At 40.4% G+C, this 20,399-nt stretch overlaps 1 protein-coding gene across 4 annotated transcripts in view; it reads right to left on the bottom strand.

The window, feature by feature from the left end:
* Positions 1 to 20,399, bottom strand: part of SH3YL1 (SH3 and SYLF domain containing 1) — a 46,356-nt gene that overhangs the window by 5,446 nt on the left and 20,511 nt on the right. The window contains exons 4-9 of one of the 4 annotated variants that reach the window (XM_007195704.3): positions 20,015 to 20,079; positions 14,308 to 14,420; positions 13,079 to 13,207; positions 10,876 to 11,044; positions 10,170 to 10,248; positions 67 to 123 (exon numbers count right to left, since the gene is read on the bottom strand). In XM_007195704.3, coding sequence (XP_007195766.1) covers positions 67 to 123; positions 10,170 to 10,248; positions 10,876 to 11,044; positions 13,079 to 13,207; positions 14,308 to 14,420; positions 20,015 to 20,079 — 612 coding nt within the window. Of the gene's footprint in view, positions 1 to 66; positions 124 to 4,463; positions 4,770 to 10,169; positions 10,249 to 10,875; positions 11,045 to 13,078; positions 13,208 to 14,307; positions 14,421 to 14,497; positions 14,708 to 20,014; positions 20,080 to 20,399 lie in introns of those variants that run through there. The other 3 variants (XM_007195705.3, XM_007195706.2, XM_007195707.3) reach the window with 3 other exon arrangements.

Here is a 20,399-nt window from a genome sequence, read left to right as displayed (position 1 = left end):
AATTAGGAAGTTTGTGATTATAAGATGGTTATGAATCATTTTTAAAACAGAGATATTTTTACTTACCAACTCTCACACGGTAGCTGGAAATTTCAGGATAGAGATTATATTCATTTCTGTTACCTGAAAAAAAGTAAATAGATAAATAAAAGAGGGGGAACATTTAGAAAACTTATTAGTATATAGTATATAAAATACCCAAGAATGTCAAAGCTTGTTCCGTTAAGCAAATATTTTAAATCACTCTAACTGATAGAAATACCATTATTTTATCATCTTTAAATCAAGAGGAATACCTGAATATTCCTCAGGTATTCCTATTTTCTACCTGAAAATAGACCAAACGTAAGGCAGATGGTTAATGTCTGATATCCGTATGACCAGACGCACATAAACTACAACTCATGGCCTTGCAATTACACATTTATGAAAAACACAGGCACCTCTTTTTCCAGAAAATACCTGAATAAGAAAATCTGTAATCCCCAAGCCAGTGATTTTCAGACATTCTTGCTTGCTAAACATCTAAAATAATTTTTAAACAGCAAGTATTCACTTGTATGTTTTTAAATTGATACCTAAAATTGTAACTGTAAGCTTAAGGGTGTACTTTTTAGCATATTTCAATATCAATTCACATTCATATCACTCCCTTTTTGGATAAAAGGATCTAAATAGGATAGTGATCTGAACCCATCAGCATTCATTAAAGAAAATCAACAAGATGTTTTTAATTTTTAACCTTCAAATCATATTTTCATTTCATTTGTCCCAAAGATTTTTTAGCAATGTATTAATATTGTACTTTATGTAAGTTTCTACAACAAAAATTTGTACATAAATTTACTTTTAAAATTTTATTTTATGTAACATGATCATCTATTAAATAATTTCTTATAGATTGAGTTATCATAATCATTATTAGCACACATTGATCAAAACTTTAAATATAGTATGAATTTGTTAATTTACTAAACAGGAAAGTAAAACGTTATTTGAAATGAATCTCAATAAGTGGACAAGACTTTTAAAAATTAGTTCATATACACAGGATGACTAGTATTTCTGGAATGACATAGTTTCAACATAAAATTGTATTTCAGTGTTCTTTTTTAAAGATATAGGTGTTAAGAAAGCTGGTTGTTATAAAAACTAGAGAGGGAAAGAAAGAGATATTTTATAGGAATGTAACAGAATTTTTTATGTGCCTTCTAAGATAGAGGTAAAAAAACCCAAAAAAATCGCATAGTGATCTATCATCAAAACAATAGCAATAATAAAATATTACTTATGAAATAATAAACTATTACTATTATAATTTTTTATTTTGGTGATAAGTAGCTATGTGATTTAAAAAATAATATATAATGATAATATTAATTACTATTCTTTTTTTTTTTTTTTTTTTTAATGAGGATCTTGAATCAGATGCGTATGTTTTTTTTTTTTTTTGATTGATTGATTGATTGATTGATTTTGGCTGTGTTGGGTCTTCGTTTCTGTGCGAGGGCTTTCTCTAGTTGCGGCAAGCGGGGGCCACTCTTCATCGCGGTGCGGGGACCGCTCTTCATCGCGGTGCGCGGGCCTTTCTCTATCGCGGCCCCTCCCGTCGCGGGGCACAGGCTCCAGACGCGCAGGCTCAGCAGTTGTGGCTCACGGGCCCAGCCGCTCCGCGGCATGTGGGATCTTCCCAGGCCAGGGCTCGAACCCGTGTCCCCTGCATTAGCAGGCAGACTCTCAACCACTGCGCCACCAGGGAAGCCCCAACTATTCTTATTATAAATTCAGATAACAGTGCCATTAGGTCTCTCTTCAGCTTTGTTGAAAGCAAAAAAGAAAAAAAAAAAAATGTAAATCACCTAATCTACAAAGTATTTACTGCTCATCAGACTTGACTAACTATACCAACATTAACATCCATATTTCAAACTGGATCATTGTTCTTACATTTTGGGGACAATGTACGGTAGTATGATTAAGATGGTTTGGGGTTTGCTTTTCTTATTCAAGTATGAAAACAAACTACTGTGAAAGGATAGAACACAGAGAGGGTAGCCTGCACGTCATGTTCTCACTTGGACTGGCTTTAAGAAAGAACACAAGTGGAAACTGGTCATCTGTAAACTGTATCTCTTAAATTACCTATGCCCAGGTGCACTTCCGCAGTCTCTGTGTTCCCCCTAAGGATACAGGTACACCACTTTGAAGGCCAGTGGCCTCAGAAGTTTATGAACAGAAAAATATAGAAATAAACATTGGCAAGGTGGGGAAGAGGGTACAAATATCAGAGAATCTATTTTTAACAACTGACTATAAACAAGAGATTTGGGGTTGGTGACCATATATAAGACAAAATATATGCAAATTAAGACTTTCTCAACTATTAAAATAAGCACTCTGAAATATAAATGGGAAAGTACATTCCATTCAACACAGCAAACCAAAATCACAAAGTATTTAGGAATAAATTTAACAAGAAAGGCACAGAAACTATGAAATCTTAGGAAAGACATAAAATAATATCTCAACAAATGGAAAGCATAAAACAGGAAGATTGTCATACAAATGCCAAATTTATTAGCTTATATATGTAATGTTACTGGAATTAATATCAAAAAATCACAGAATTCATGTAAGTACATAATATTACTTCAACTAGAATTGCATATTGGGGGTCGAGGGGAGTATTGGTAAAATGATCTTAAAGTATATGAAGAGTAAGTATCCAGTAATTGCAAGAATAAAACACTGCAAGAAAATTTAGGATACCATGAATGCAATCTTGTATAGGAGGGAAGACCTTAACCATGACTAAAAAATACAAAACCTATGAAAATAGGTGACAGATATATTTTTACATAAAAATTAAAACTTTCATATAGTAAAATACATGAGAAATAAGATCAACAGACAAATGATACATGTAGAAAAAAAAACTGTCATCCAAATGACAAAGCCCTTAATATACAAAGCACTCCTACAAGTTGAAAATGCAACAAATATTCCAATAGCAAAAAATTAACCAATGAAATAAAGAGACTTTTCAGACAAGAGTAAATTCCAAATACCAGCAATAGTATGAAAAAATATTTAAATGACTAATAGGGACAAAAACAATCCAATTAACGAGGAGATATAACCAACCCTCAGACTCGTAAACACTTCAAGACACTCCAACACTAGCAGTGATGAGGAATGAATATGGTGAGGAATGTTACGGTGGGGCGTGTGCATAGTAGGGAGTATAGGTATATGATGGGGGTGCACATGGTGGGGAGTGTATATGGTGGGGAGTGTATATGGTGGGGAGTGTATATGGGGGGAGTGTATATGGTGGGGAGTGTATATGGTGGGGAGTGTATATGGTGGGGAGTGTATATGGTGGGGTGTGTATATGGGGGGAGTGTATATGGGGGGAGTGTATATGGTGGGGAGTGTATATGGTGGGGAGTGTATATGGTGGGGTGTGTACATAGTAGGGAGTGTAGGTATATGATGGGGGTGCACATGGTGGGGAGTGTATATGGTGGGGAGTGTATATGGTGGGGAGTGTATAAGGTGGGGAGTGTATATGGTGAGGAGTGTATATGGTGGGGAGTGTATATGGTGGGGAGTGTATATGGTGGGGAGTGTATATGGTGGGGAGTGCATATGGTGGGGAGTGTATATGGTGGGGAGTGTATATGGTGGGGTGTGTACATAGTAGGGAGTGTAGGTATATGATGGGGGTGCACATGGTGGGGAGTGTATATGGTGGGGAGTGTATATGGTGGGGTGTGTACATAGTAGGGAGTGTAGGTATATGATGGGGGTGCACATGGTGGGGAGTGTATATGGTGGGGAGTGTATATGGTGGGGAGTGTATATGGTGGGGAGTGTATATGGTGGGGTGTGTACATAGTAGGGAGTGTAGGTATATGATGGGGGTGCACATGGTGGGGAGTGTATATGGTGGGGAGTGTATATGGTGAGGAGTGTATATGGTGGGGAGTGTATATGGTGGGGAGTGTATATGGTGGGGCGTGTATATGGTGGGGCGTGTATATGGTGGGGAGTGTATATGGTGGGGAGTGTATATGGTGGGGAGTGTATATGGTGGGGTGTGTACATAGTAGGGAGTGTAGGTATATGATGGGGGTGCACATGGTGGGGAGTGTATATGGTGGGGAGTGTATACGGTGGGGAATGGCTAGTGAGACTCTGCAGTAGTAAAAACTTTTAAAAAGCAATCTACCAAATCTGTTAAAAATTTTAAAATATATCCTTTGACCTGTCATGTCCTTTCCTGGTAATTATCTTTTAAAAAGTGCCAATGTTGTAGACAACTTAACTTTAAAAGATATTAATTGTGGCATTGCTCGGCATGGGAAAAAAACTGAAAGTTAATATCTATCAGTAGGAGAGTGGCTGAATAAAATATGTACATCTACACCATGGAATATTAAATAGCCTTTAAAAAGAATTAATTAGAGTTGTATCAGTTGATTCAGGGATTTCCATGAGGTGCTGTTGAGCAAAAGGAACAAATAAAACCCACAAACAAACAAGCTACAGTAAAGCATAAATAATATGACAGCATTTTTGTGAGACAACAGCAAAATATTCTGCCCATGCATATCTACGTGTTTGCACACGTGCCCACGTGTAGGAGCATAGAAACACGGAGAAAGATATCACTCCTGTTGTTCACATGGGTGTGCTGGGATGAGTACGGAAGAGGGTGCTGTGCAAGTTAAGCCAGAGGAGAACTGGGAAAAAGGGAATGACTCCTAAAAGAAAAAGAAAAAAATGCTTTCAAAAACCATATTTATGAACCACGTATGTACTTATATAAAAATATATGTGAGGATATATAAAAAATTAAAAATTAAGATTTTGTTTTAATAAAGAACTTAGGAATAGGTCAGGTTTAAAATAAAAGGTTGAAAACAGATACCAGTTTAAAATTTTCCTTTTATTGAATAAAAAATGGGTGTTCGCAACTGGGGATGATCCGCTGCGTGAGAAAAGGTGATGCGCATGTGAACAAAATAGGAATCGAGCAACAAACAAGGAAGCTGAAAACGTCAAGGGAGAGGAGAGTGTTCACAATGGCATATGGTGAATAGCGTTGAGTTTGCAGAAACGTGCACAGGCAAGAAGGTGAGCTGGCAAGGACACTGCAAAAAGTAGGGAGAGCAGCCCCTGCCGACACAGATGGACAGATCAGAAGACACGAGATCACTGTGGGAAACAGACAAGCCAAGGCTGGCTAGGGTAGGGGATCCAGTGACCAAAGATGATGGTGAGATTTTAAAATACATGCTCAGGAAGAATATGCAAGAGAAACAAATCTTCCAAGATTTTTCCATTGTTAGGTGAGAGGAGTTTCTTGAGATAAGGTAAGTAGCTTCTTAATCTACACTGACAAGGAATTGATATTGAGGACTAACAGGATTTTTATGTAAGCATGATACAGATACCTATTCTCTTAGCAAGGAAATTTTAGAAACACTATGTATTTTAAAGTATACACATGGGTCAAATTTTATGTAATCACTCAGATCTAAAATATCAATAAAAATAGATTCAGTGCTCACATCTTGCTACTGAAAATAAGAGCGTAAACAAATTAATCACCACAACATGAAAGAAAAATAGACTATCCCATTTGGAAGAAGAAAGCAGCATCCCAAGAGAATGGGATACAGAGTAAGTTGTTAGGGCGAGGGGGTGGGTAATAAAGAAGAATAGGTCTAGTTCCTGAGGATCTTCCTGGGAGGGGTTAATTTAAGCTAAAGGCACAGCCAGGAATCAATATAAGGGCCATGAGTCATGTTTCAGGCCCAGTTCTCACCTGGGCATGAAAACTGGGCAAATGGATACAGAACACGGAGGGGGAGGGGCAGAATAGGCTTTGTGCCCTTGGCAGCACTTTGACACTTCCGGTCCTCCTCCCAGAACTTATCATGTACTGTTGACCCTTGAATAACATGGGCTTGGACTGCTTGGGTCCTCTTATGCGTGGGTTTTTTCCGATAAATACACTGGAAAATTTGTCTATTTGCCACAATTTGAAAAAACTCACAGATGAAATGCACAACCCAGAAATATCAGAAGAATTAAGAAAATGTTAGGTGTGTCATGAATGCATGGAATTTATGTAGATACTAGTCTATTTTATCATGTGCTACCATAAAATATACCCAAATCTTTTACTAAAAGTTAAAATTTATCAAAATGTATGCACACACACACTTATAGACCCTACATGGCACTATTTGCAGTGGAGAGAAATGTAAACAAATGTAAAGCAGCAGTATTAAATCGTAAGTGCACAAATGTACGTACTGCACTACTGCAATAGTTTTGTAGCCTCCTCCTGTTGCTGTAGCGCCAAGGTGAGCCGAGGGTCGCACGTAATCATCCCCACACGAGGAGCAATCTCTCCAGTAAACTGTGTGTCACTGTAATAGGTCCGCTTTCATTGTTCTGGTGTATTTTTCATTGTATTTAGTATGATACCGTAAACCTTGAATAACACCATGGGACCCATACAAAGTGCCGCTAGTGGTCCTGGAAGTGCTTCCAGGAAGCAGAGAAAAGTCATTACAAGCAAAAGCTGAACTGCTTGATGTACACTGTAAATCGAGGTCTGCAGCTGCAGCTCCCCACTATTCCAACATAAATAAATTCAGTGTAAGAATCGTTGTAAAATTTGAAAAGGAGGGACTTCCCTGGCAATCCAGTGGTTAAGACTTCACCTTCCAATGCAGGGGTTGTGGGTTGGATCCCTGGTTGGGGAGTTAAGATCCCACATGCCTCGTGGCCAAAAAACCAAAACATAAAGCAGAAGCAATATTGTAACAAATTTAATAAAGACTTTAAAAATGGTCCACATCAAAAAAAAAAAAAATTAAAAAGAAAGAAAAGGAAATTCCTGAAGCTGTTGCTGCAGCTACACGGACAGGCGCATAAATCTTGCATCTTTTGTGAAATACCTATTTATCTTGTACTAAAAATACAGTTTTTAATGTGGGTGCAGGATTGCTATCAACTCTAATATGATTCGAGAAAAAGCAAAGTCATTGTATGACAGCTTAAAGCAAAAAGAAGGTGAAGGATCTAAAGCTGGAGAATTAAATACCAGCAAAGGCTGGCTTGATAATTTTAGTAAATTATCTGCTTAAATACTGTCAAGACAACAGGAGAAGCATCTTCTGCTGACCAAGAGGCAGCAGACAAGTTCCCAGATGCCATTAAGAAAATCATTGAGGAGATAGGACATCTGCCTGAACAGGTTTTTAATGCAGATGAAACTACCCTATTCTGAGAAAGAAAAATGCAACCAAGGACATTTATTAGTAAGGAAGAGAAGTGAGCATCACGATTTAAGGCAGGAAGGGATAGAGCAACTCTGCTCTTTTGTGCAGAGGCAGTGGAGTTTATGATCAGGACTGCCCTCATCTATAGAACTGCTAAACTCCAAGCCTAGAAGGGAAAAGATAAACGCAAGCTGCCCATCTTTTGGTTGTACGAAAAGAAGGTCTGGATCATGAGAACACTTTTTCTGGATTGGTCCCTGAAATCAGGAAGTACCTTGCCAGTAAGGGACTGCCTTTTAAAGTTCTTTTGGTATTGGACAATGCCCCTGGCCCCCCAGAACCCCGTGAGTTCAACTCCATGAGTAGACCACCAAGTTGTGTACTTGGCCTCAAACACAACGTCTCTATTTCCAGCCTCTAGATCAGGGGATCATCAAGACCTTTAAAGGCTCTCATCACACATGGTACTCTACGGAAAGAACTGTTGATGCTACGGAAGAAAACGCCTATAGAGAGAACATTAGGAAAGTCTGGAAGGCTTACGCCACTGAAGATGCTATTTCTTATAGGAAAAGTCATGACAGCCATCAAGCCTGAAACAACAAACTCCTGCTGGAGAAAACTGTTCCAGATGTCGTGCATGACTTCAGAGGATTTACAACAGAGCCAATCGAGGAAATCATGAAATAGATTGTAGATATGGCAAAATAGATGGGGGCAGGGGGTTGCTGTGAAGGGTTTCAAGATACGGATCTTGGAGAATTTCAAAAGCTAATAGACACCACACCGGAGGAATTAACAAAAGATACTAGATGGAGATGAGAGCTTCTGAACCAGTGCCAGACGATGAGGAAGAAGACGTAGAAGCAGTGCCACAAACAAACTGACATCAGACAATCCGGAAGAGGGTTCTGATTATTCAAGACTGCTTTTAACTTGTATGATACGGGCACTGAAACTAAAGCAAACAGTGGAAGGAGGACTGGGATCTTATAGACACATTTTTAGAGAAATGAAAAAGCAAAAATGTCAGACGGAAATTACGATGCATTTCCATCGAGTTACACTGAGTGTGTCTGCCTCTCCTGCTTCCCCCTCCCCCGCCCCTCCCCCACCTCTGCCACTCCTGAGGCCAACCTCCTCCTCCTCCTCCTGAGCCTGCTCAACGTGAGGACGAGCAGGATGAAGACCTTTACGATGATCCACCTCCACTTCATGAATAGTAAATAATCATCATGCTGTTCAGTTAATAAACTTTTCTGTGGTGTATGTGTGAATGTCCTCATGTGAAAATCTAATCATTGTATGGGACGTCTTTGTGTTATCACCATCATCGCCTAAGTGTTCATCGTGTGGAACATCATGGGCAAGACTTGTATAGAAGTGGATAGCCTATCCTCACATAGGCATAAGGTGAGTCATATTTAATACAAAGTTAATAATGTGTTCGTTTTCTTACTGTTTTATAACTTGGCTTTCAAAGAATTACATTGCTGTACCGTATGCCCCTCTCTCCCTCTCTCATAATTGGAGAAACTATCAGACTTCATCGCATGTAAATGGTTTTTAGAAAACATGTAACACTGTTTCTAACACCGTATTATCGCTATGGCTGCAATTCTGTGTGCCACAGAAATGTCATAACTTTCCATTCATTAGCGCATCGGCCAGGCTACCGTGAAGCAGCCATATTGCTGCTTCTTCATTATCAATGCATGAGCTATTATACCTGTAAATACGAATTTCTTTTTCCATTATCTTTTCATTTTTATGTCTAGTGTTAGTAATACATAAAACATTTCCAGTTTTTTGTATCATATAAGACAATATTGATGTACATACTGACAGACAATTCATCTTGGAAACAATGTAAACTTATGGTATAAATAAATACAGTACAGTATGATCAATGTATTTTCTTTTCCTTATGATTTTCTTAATAATATTTTGTCTAGCTTACTCTATATAAGAATATAGTATGTAACACATATAACATACAAAATACGTGTTAATAAACTGTTTATGTTATCAGTAAGACTTCCAGTCAGCAATGGGCTATTTGGGGGAGTCAAAAGTTATATATGGATTTTTGACTGCATGAGGGATTGGTGTCCCTAACCTCTGCATTATTCAAGGGTCAACTGTACTTCCTTCCAGTAATTGCAGTTACTTTTCCACCTGTAATAGCTCTGCTCCTAGAAGGAAAGTTCTTTAAAGGCAGGAGATAAGTTAGATTCATCACTGTGCTCTCAAAAGCCACAGCCCAAAGCCACTTGCAGAACAGTTAATTATTACATGAAACATTGCCTACTTTAATATATTGCTATTTACTGGTAACCTCTATAAATGAAAAGCAGAATTCCAAGAGTGACTGTCATAAAAATGAGTGATGGAAAGAGGTGTAAAGGCCAAAAACCTGGTGCTTTACAAATTTATCCTATTTTAAAACCACCTTATGAAACCCTGAGCTCCCAAGAATGTATGGTCAAATTAATATTCAGAAATATAAATCTACGTGTATATGAGAAAAATAGGCTTATTTTGTTTCCATTTCAAATTAGCAGGATAATAGTCTTTGGAAGAAATGACAAAAAAAGAAAAACTTTAAAGATAAATCACTTTGTCAATTGGAAAAAGCATTTTCTGAATGAGAATAGACGTTTTCACAAATTACAGGAATGAGAATTTGCCTTGTATGTTTAGAAGAGGCCGAGCATTTGTTTTTCTCTCTTTAATACTCATTAGTTCTTCTATTTGATGCAAAGTAATGACTTTAGATCTATCATTAAATGTAGCTTGATTTCTTAATAATATTTCACGATTACTTAATTATAAATATATTTGAATTGCAACACAAATATTTACTTTGAGAGCCAGAATTCAGCTGTACTTGTGCAGACGATTGCTGTGGTCTTGACAATGGTTTTGAAGGCAATTCTTTAGCCTGGGAGGAACAACAACAACAAAAAATGCACGTGATTTTAAAACTCTGTTTTTACTTAGGACCACATAAGGCTTTCCCCCCGCTCCCCCCAGTGGGTGTACACGCAAACGTTATCCTGTGCACTCGTTAACAGAGCACATGTACTGCTATGGGACACATCTGGTTGAACTGGACAACATGCGGGTGACGGCAGGGGGCGCGCTTCTATAACCGGAAGCTTCCCTCATCCCAGCACCTCTGACACCGCGCAGGCGGAGCAAAGCGAGGCGCTGAGCGATGGACCTGGACGGAAAGGGCCACGTAGCTCCGAAAGGTGCGGAACTCGAAGAACGAGGCGCACAAAACCCTCTGCACGTCAAGGCCCCGGGCTAGCGGCAGTTATTAGTATTATTAATTAATATTATAAAGTTCTATCCTTGCAGAAATGCAATCATGGAAAACCATGTTTCTTCCTGAAATTTGCATAGATGACTGTCAAGGTTTTATGACATTTTCACAAGAACTTTATGTTAATGAAATGACAAGGGAAGCGTAGTAGGTTATTAGAAACCTGGTATCAAGGATAGAATGTTCTATATAAAGACATTTTCTGTGGCTACTAAGAAAAATATAAAAACCAAGCATTACAGAAACCTTCTTCTGCTCCCGTGCTGCTTTTCTTGCATTGATTCGTTGTCCTTCATTTTCATACTTTTCAGTAAAAGAATCAAGAATTTCATAAAGATCTTCTGCTTCAGCAGGCCGTGGTATATCTCCAAATAAAATGTCATAAGCTCGAATGTCTTGACAATAAAATCTAATAAGAAATATATTAAGAACATTTCTTTTGCAGACAGAGATCTTTTCTAGAGTTAAATGTAGGACACACGCCTGTGTATGTGTGTATGATTTACTCACATATAGCACTTCATATATACTACTTTTCAAACACTAACTACAAGCCATAACCCATGTTAAAGCCTCTAAATTCACCTCTCCAAGCTCACCTCTAGAGGCAATCACCATAAATGGTCTGATATTTATATCCTTTTCCCAATAATATAAAAGCACATCATATATACATATAAACACTTATACATAAAAACATATATAGAACATTTATATACAAATGCATATAATAAACACATAAATATTCATATAAACACTTATACACATATAATTACAATCACATACGTATTCATCTTTATAGGTTTTTACTTTTTAAGTTTCTTATAAAAATGGTGCTAACATATAGTTTCCTTAAAATGTTTATTTGTATCAAAATTATGTAAGGATTTGCCTTACATGTTTAGAAGCCCTGCAACTGATTAAGAAGTATACTTGTTTTAGTTTATCCAGGATTTAGGTGAACTTTAGTTGGAAAATCTTCCAAAGGCCTAGAATCACAAATTTCTAAAAGCATTCTTAAATTTCTCAAATTAATAAAACCAGAAGTAAAAACATTTCTCTTGACTTTACAAGATGGAGAGTTCTGCGAACCTTACTTTCCCCCCATTCCTCCTATCTTCTGGTTGTTGAGGTCTGCACTGAACGTTTCTGCATGTGCTGTGGGATTCTGGGTAAACGGGCACCGCAGACTTGGCACTCAACTTCTCTCAAGTCTGCTGTAAGCGGCTGACGTGTGTCCACCACCAGCAGGCGCAGCCCTGTCAGGGTCACTATTAGTGGGATTCCTGCCAGGTTCTAGAATTAGTCCTCTCAGTCTTAGCTTTTTATCTTTTTCTGGGCAATTAGACATATTTTAGTGGAAATACAGAAGAGCAGTTTTGGGAAAAATCAGCCAGATGCCAGTTTAAAGTGGAAGCTCCTCGTCGCCTGTTAGGGTACTTCCAAATCTTGTGTTTTTTAAATCAAAATTGGTCTCTATCTTATGGAAGAAAGACAGAGGCTGAGCCTAACAATAGGAAACCTCTCATGAGGAACCCTGCACTTCGACGTTATGGAGACGGCTGCTTCCCTTCAGCCTCACGAACCAACCTCGGCTGGCTTCACGCTTTTCTTCTGCAGCTTCCTCAGCTCTCTCAGCCTGAACAGAATTAAAAAGAATTAGGGCCTTGCTCTGGATGAGGCTTTGGCTGAAGGCAATGTTGTGGCTGGTTTGATCTTCAGTCCAAACCACTAAAACGTTCTCCGTATCAGTAGTAAGGCTGTTTCGCCTTCTTATCATTTGTGTGTTCACTGGAGGAGCACTTGTAATTTCCTTCAAGAGCTTTTCCTTTGCAGTCACAGCTTGGCTAACTGTTTGGCACAAGAGACCTAGCCTTCGGCCCATCTTGGCTTTGACATGCCTTCCTCACTAAGCTCAGTCATTTCTAGCTCTTGATTTAAAGTAAGAGACGTGCAACTCTTCTTTTCACTTGAACACTTGGAGGTCTTTGTAGGGTTATTAATTTCAATATTGTTGTGTCTAAGGGAATAGGGAAGCCTGAGGAGAGGGACAGAAACTTGGGGGCAGGGGGTGGTGGTGAGTGGAAACAGCCAGTCTGAGGAGCCATCAGAATACACACACAGTTACTGATTAAGTTCTCCATCCTATAGGAGTGCAGTTCCTGGTGCCCCAAACAATAACCATAGTAACATCAAAGGTCACTGATCACAGATCACCATAGCCAATGTAGTAATAATGAAAAAGTTTGCAATATTGCAGGAATTACCGAAATGTGATGCAGAGACACAAAGTGAGCAAATGTTGTTGGAAAAATGGTGCCGACACAACATTTGCCTGCACAGAGGTACTCTGTACACTCTTAAGAACGACATGAATCTACAAAGTATTATTTTCCCATCGCACGTTTTTCAAATCAATTAAAATTATTTGCCTTGCACTTACTTTCGGTTAGTTTCTTTCCTCTCAATCAAACAGCTACCTTCTAAAGATATGCCAGCGAAGAGGCCTCTTGACTTGCAGTAAGTAAAGACAGCAGCTGAGCTTCTTAGGGAGACGTCTCCTTCTAAATTCCTGCGAAACGGAAGGCTTTGCATCACAGAACTGTAAGCACCTTCACTTAAGGATGACTGTTTGGCACTGTACTTCTAACCTGAAAGAAGGATCTTGCTCTGCACTTACTTCAATCATTTTTTTGGGGGGGGGGTAAGAAATATTGTTTATTGAATATTTAATGAGGTCACGTCCATAGGGCTTTCTTTTTTTTAATTTAATTTAATTTATTTATTTTTTATACAGCAGGTTCTTATTAGTTATCTATTTTATACATATTAGTATATATATGTCAATCCCAATCTCCCAGTTCATCCCACCACCAACCCCATCCCCAACTTCAATCATTTTTACATATTTTACTTCCTGCTGGCCTAAGCTAGGTGTGTTCACAGTGGTCTAGAGGACGGACAGTTCATGGCAAGTACATAGAAGGTAAGACGGCTGTAGAACAGTGTGATGAACGTGGAGAACGCACGTACAGCTGATATTTTCCCATATTGTCTTCCTTCCCTAAAACAGAGAAACACACCTCAAGAGTAAAAGACTGTGGTTCTTTCTACAGTGAGTATTTTCATGGAACTTAGAAACCTTTTTAAATGATTTTACTGAGTAACTTCTATAAACAGTCTGGGTTTAAAATATTTAATTGCTCAATTAACTCAAGAATAGTTATTGATTAATAGAGAAGGAAAATACACTTTAAGTATTGTAAACATCACTCAAGTAAAACACTTCCATTTCAATTTTTCACAATTTAGTTTGAAAAAAAACCCCTTTTTTTCCCTGATCAACGCTGCCCTTTCTCAGTTAATTAAAATTGACTCAACCTGGCTCCTTCAAAGCTTAAAGGTAAATTTTATGTTGATTCCGGTAGATACAACAGCCTGCATTTCTGAAATATTTAATTTCTTTTTGTGTGTTTTAGTTTCAGATTTTCTCATTTTATCACAATGGCTGTGTTTTGTTTATTTCTTATTTGTAAGCAGCCTCAAACCCTCTGGGACACGTGTAAATCATAAATTTCTATCATTTTAATTCGTTTCTCTTAATGAAAAACAATATAGTTTTAAAGCCTTTACGATCCAAGAGCTGTTCAAAAGGGATTTCAGAGTACTCACCTTCCCAAGGGCCCAACTGCCACAGTCAAATTCCCTCCAAGTGTTAGGTTACCACCTTTTGCAAAAGCTTCTACTGCTCTGTCATAATTCAAAATTATTACCAAATCCGATACCTGAAATGTAGACAGCCATTTATTTTAAAATAATTATGCCTAAATATCATTTAAAATATATGTTTACTAAAACTCACCATACGATATGTAATGTAGCAAGAAAGAGAGTGTGAAAGCAGAGTGATGCTGTATTTTGAGCTGAGGGTGCAAGCAGCTGACCTTCCCGCAGCAATCGGCGCGCAGGCCTCCGGGCCGCCACTGTGCATCGAGCACGTGGTGGGAGGTCTCCGGGCATCCACTTCTTCTCAGCAGCCTCGCGGGTTCGTGAGGCTGAGTGACGTGTCCTAGTGACACCTGAACAGGTCACACACAGGTAGGTGGGAAAGGTCAAAAGGCTTCCTCAAACTAAACACGAAAGCCAAGCCGGAGAATGAGAACGAGGAGCAGGTCAGAAGGTCCGGGGGCCCGAGTCTGGTCCCCACCGGCGCCCCTGCAGGTCACGCGACCCCCAAGCAGGAGCCGCCCCCAAAGTGCAGCACACCAGGAGGAAGATTAGTTAACCAGCAGTTATGCCTATTACCAGGGTTAACCCTCCAAGTAAAAGCAAAGCTGGAGCGAGTCTCCACGCTCTGGGCGGGTCGCTGGGGACAAGGCGTGTTCTTCAGACTCGCCTCCGCTGGGGCGGGACCCCCGGTGAGGCCGGGCAGGGTGCCCAGGCCTCGGCCCCTCACCCCACGAGCCCAGGGGAGAGGCGACGGCTGGGGAGGCCAGACTTTCAAGCCCAGCTCCTCTTCGCAGCACCGGGCCATCTGGGGCATTTTGGCTCCATTTGGCCTTTTCATGGTTAAAGGCCAGGGCAGGACCTGCTCCCTGAACCACGGGGAGGTCAAGCACGTGTGTCAAGTGCCGGAGAACGGAAGGCCTGAGGGCCTGGCGCTGGGAATCTGGGCTCAGAATGGAAACCATTTGGGTGTTAATTCCACTTCTTCCCCTGGCATATTGCATGACCTTGGGCAAATGATTGAGCGGCTCAAAACCCCAATCTCCTCTGTAAAATGGGTATAATAGTAATCAGATTTCTAAGTATATATAATCGTATAGGCATATGTATACACATGTATGTATGCATATACACAAATCTAGGGTTGTTTGAAAGATGAGTTGAAATCATTTGTAAACCCTGGCATATTTACCACATCTCAATAAAATATGCAAAGGCCAAGCAGATTAATGTTTAAAAGATGACTTAATTTATATCGTTCTTTAAATGTTTTGAATCTTTGTTTTCAGCTGACAGAAGAATCTGATTATTACCAAACGTGATTGCACTTGGAAGGGCCTAGTGGAATTCCTGATACAGTTTAATTTGAATTCCTTCATGAAAAAATACACTCAAGTTTCGTAGGACAGACCAAACACGCCAGCTAATTGATGCATGCCAGACATATCACTGTGACTCATGTCAACTGTTAATTCCACTTTATACATGGACAATTTCTGAGGATCATGGTGTTGAATGATACAGAATTACTTAGCGTTTCTCATGCAAAGCTAAGCAATTTTGCCAGATTATATAACCAAATCTTATATACTTTTTAAGATAACATATATGAAATTACTTTGCATAATGCTTAGTGTATACACACTCAGATAGTATAAGTCTCCAGCCGTGACCTTGTGGATACTCTAGTTGTTATGTCTCCTTCTACTTGGTACGTCTTAGGATAGTTAAGTAAGGCACAACTATATGAGTCAATAAAGAAAATAAATTAATCCTTTAACTTTATGTCTAGTCTCAATTCAGTTCTCCTGAAATAAGAGTAAGATAATCCTGTGTTCTTTTGTGACATGACTAATCAGAGAACCAGGTCCAAAGCACCACAGTTTGAAGAGCAGCAGTACGGCCAATGGCTCTTGATTTATTTCCACAGCTTAGAATAAAAAGCAAAACAGATTTCCTGAAAGAAAACTGGAGCAATGGAGCCATAAACAGTTAAGACAGACATTTAAGAATTTGATAGAGGCTTCTTAATAAGTTTGCATTAAGATACAATTAACTGTAAATAAAATGCGAGTTTTACAATTAAACTCAATTCTTTAAAAAGAATTTTAAAAAATACAACTATCATGCAGGAAAAGCTGGGGGGGGGGGAAATGTTCTCAGGAACTGGAGGGCTTCTCGTCCCCTGACACCCTGTCCCCAACACGGCACTGCCCCATCTCCCTCTCAAGTGTTTACCCACCTTGAACCCAAGCCACCGAGTCCCCGATGCTGTCGTCCTGTAATGAAGCGATAGCATTCAAGCCCCAAATCCAGACAACCTGGTGAGAAAGCCCAGGGCTCCCTCCGGTGGTTCTAGTGAGACCGTCCCCCAGCCCCACCCCTACCCTCCATAGAAGGGTCTTCTTTCCCATCTCTCAAGCCATTCTGCTCGGGAGTCTGTCTCACTCCCCAGAAAGCCTCATCGTGTGGGCAGTAAGCTTTCACACTCTCGGTACGTGGCATCATCAGCCTCAACGTCCAACCCACATCTGAGGGGTTCCCATCCCCTTCCACTCCTCACACCAACAGATCCTCCCCTTGCACAGCAATCTTAGGGGACTTGGAAACTGAACTCTGATCTCTAACAGTAGTCTCTCAACTTAAGCCTAGATGCCTTCCTCATCATTAAAGTAAAAGAATTCATCCAAATTCTCCTGGAAAAAGCGGAGTCATTTTTCTCACATTACAATCTTGGGTGAAAGCGAGGTTGATCTGACTTGATGGCCCAGTGTGGATTCTGGATTTTGGTAAACAATGAACAACTGGATAATCCAAGGTATCAGGGTTTTCAGACCTTTGGGCTCTGCTATAATTGTCCTGGAAAGAAAATATTAATGGTGTTTAAACCAAGTCTTAGCATTATCTTTCCTTACTCCACTGACTTTTAAATCTTTCATTTGTTGTTGTTGTGTTTGGTGGGTGTGTGTGAGTTACACAACCTTGGGAATTCTCAGCAGTTCTCATGAGTGGACCAGTGCCATAATCTATATTTAACTAATGCCCAAGCTCCTGAAGGCCAACAGATTCTGTCAAAAAACAACACGTCCCTAACTTCACATACCTTCAGAACCTTAACCTGGTCGAGATTCCAAAGCCGAGCTAAATCTAGACTTCCTGATAGTCAAGTCCGCTTTCCACGTGTAATGAAGGGGTCACCACCTGGGGGAGGCAGCACGGGGACGGAAGCTCGCAGGGGGTCCTGGGCTCAGGAGAGGGGTCTGGTCCCACCATGGGGGGTGCTGCAGTCTCCTCCAGCCCTGCCACCACACGCCACACCCACGTGCTGCCAGGTGGCGAGAGCAGCCGACCCCAAACGCCAGCCCCCTTGCCTCTGTCGTAAGACCTGCCTTCTCTTCCCGTCATCAGACCAGGGCGACTTTACCTGGAACCATGGCCTTGCTTGGACCCTTCCCCTTCTCTGTGCTGCTTCCCTCAGCCCCTTAGAGTTTCCCGCCCACCCAGAACATTTGCTCAGTAGGTCACGCGCACCACGAGCCCCATCTCAGGCTCTGTGTCCAGTGAAACCAGTTAGAGACAACCACACACCACCTCTGCAAGCTGCTTAGCACCTCTGTGCGTTGAAAATAATCACATGCGCCCTGCCTACCTCATCCGTGCCCTGAAATCCACGGCGTGTTATACGGGTAGAAGTTACAGTTAGGACCAGATGGGGCACTAGAAGCGAGGAGACTCACCCAAGCACCCATGGAAGCCAGAGGCCTCCCTCTGAATGGCCAGCCTGTCATTCTCAGGCTGGAGGCGTCACATAACTCAGTTATCTACACAATGACGGCGCGACGGCCACTCAGCATGGCTGCGGTATGGAAATGATTCTATGAGAGTACATGTGAGAGTTTTATGTGAATGTTAGCCATTATTGCTAATTAGTCCATTCCAAAACAGAATGGCAGATAATTAAATTATTCAACAAACATTTAATAGTTTGAACCGATGATACAGTGCTTTAAAGAAACAGATTTATTTTGGGTGTCTACTTGCTTCATACTTGGCCTGTCTGAGGACACAGGTTTGAAGGACTCAAAATCTAGGTAAGGGCCAGGCAAGAAAATCTCCAGACTGGCGCATGTGCCGAGCGCTCCATCCCGCTAGGAGCAAGCGTGCGGCGGAAGAAGAACGCCAGAGAGGAGCCTAGGCAGCCTGGGGGGCTGCAGACTCGAGGGCGTGGGTCCCCCTGCCTGTGTCGGCCACGGGCCTGCGGCACTTCATTGGAACTGGAGCTGGGGCGACAAGAGCATCCAGCCGCAGGAGCTCCGCGGGCGCATGGCCGCTGACCCCCAAGCTCCCTCGCTCATCCTGGGCCAGAGCTGCACCCAGAAGGTAACTGCGTGTTTCTGGCCAGGTCTGAGATACTTCCTGGGGAACCAGCACGGCCTCTCATTAGCACTGAAAAGTGACCGACAGCTCTAACCTTACGGCTACACTCAGGGAAGCAAAGCCAGGTCATGTTCAAGAGGCACAAACTCCTAGGACAGTCTTCTAATCTCTACTTGAAGTGGATATTTTTAAAAGTTAACACTTACCTTCCATGTACAGTATTTAAATGGAATTCCAGAGTTAATTTCTATACAGCCACGAGGGTAAGTTGCATTCAAAGTTTCCACAAATGGCAAATATAAGTAAATGCTCTTTGAGATGGAGCCCCAAAGCCTGGGGTCAGAGGGCAGTGATGAGGGACACCTGGGTACAGTGCCAGGAGGTGTGAGCAGGGGTGCACAACAGATGCGAAAATACGCTTTCCACAAGAGTGCGATGTTCCTGAAGGCTATGATTTGGTTGAATATACAACCAAAAGGCAGTCATGATAGCAAAACTAAAATATGTTCCTCTTTTTATATCACAGATTTATGCAGCAGCAAGTAAAGGTCAAATAAAAATGAAAATCAGTAGTGGAAATACTTCCTCCTAATAAGGCCAAGGGCATTTAAAACTATGGCAACAGAGCAAATTCATAAAAGGATAGTTCAGGAAGAAACTGACTGAAATTTGAGAAGAAAGTGATTTGGGAATATTAGGAGATTTGATTTACCAATCACTTAGCAATAAAGCAGCAGCTGAAAGACTGATATCATGCAGATGCTCCCTGTGGGAGTGACCTCTGTGTGCTGGTATGATTTCGAGTCCATTTGATTAGAAATGGGCTAGAAACCATAATCATTAGCAGCAAAGTTGTAAAATGAAACAATACAAAGTCAATCTTTACTTAAAAAATTGGAAGTAGTTTGAACATTAGGGGTACCAGACTGGATTTTGCCACAAATGTTGATACATGGCATTGAGCTGTTTGCACCCATGACTCTGCAATCAGAAGCCATAAACTGCCAATTGCAGTTTGTCAGATCTGAGAATATGTGTTCTACTGATGTGCTGAAGATGGAAGCAGATGAGATGGTGAATGAAAGAAACTCTACCCTCAATGAAGGAAAAGGAGAAAAATGATAAACATTACATAGCTTCAGGTAGAGATTCAAGAAAATAAAAGGGAACAATTTCCATAGGTGGTCAAACAAGAACAGTAGGAGATCCTCAACTTTCACGTATCAGTTGCTTTTAGAGAATAGGGCAATTGTACGTACACACATCACCCACTCACCTCTATTCCTAGTTCAAATCCTCCACCAAGCCCAGCTATCCCGATGGCCGAAGGTGCAGACCATTCTAATAAAAACAAACAAACATTACTCTAATATTAAAACTCCTTGGCACATAAATATGGGGAGGAAAAATGCTAAAATGTGAATTAATAGTGTTTCTTCTTAAAATAATGAGATTTTGGCATTTTTGCCTATGTTTTTAAATGTTCCTTAATAAATATATATAATTTTTTAAGTTAAAAAGGTTTGAAAGGTGTTAGGTATTCATTATGAGCCGCACAGACTCACAAGTCTATGTTTTCTAATCTTTCCCTACAAACATGCATAATACCAAACTATTGAATTCTCACCAATTAAATATACATAGCATTTGATAATTTCAAC

The sequence above is a fragment of the Balaenoptera acutorostrata genome, chromosome 12 (assembly GCF_949987535.1).
Source record: "Balaenoptera acutorostrata chromosome 12, mBalAcu1.1, whole genome shotgun sequence".
Classification (NCBI taxonomy): Eukaryota; Metazoa; Chordata; class Mammalia; order Artiodactyla; family Balaenopteridae; genus Balaenoptera; species Balaenoptera acutorostrata.
The sequence above is the reverse complement of the archived record's forward strand: the minus strand, read 5'-3'. Positions and strand labels throughout refer to the sequence as shown.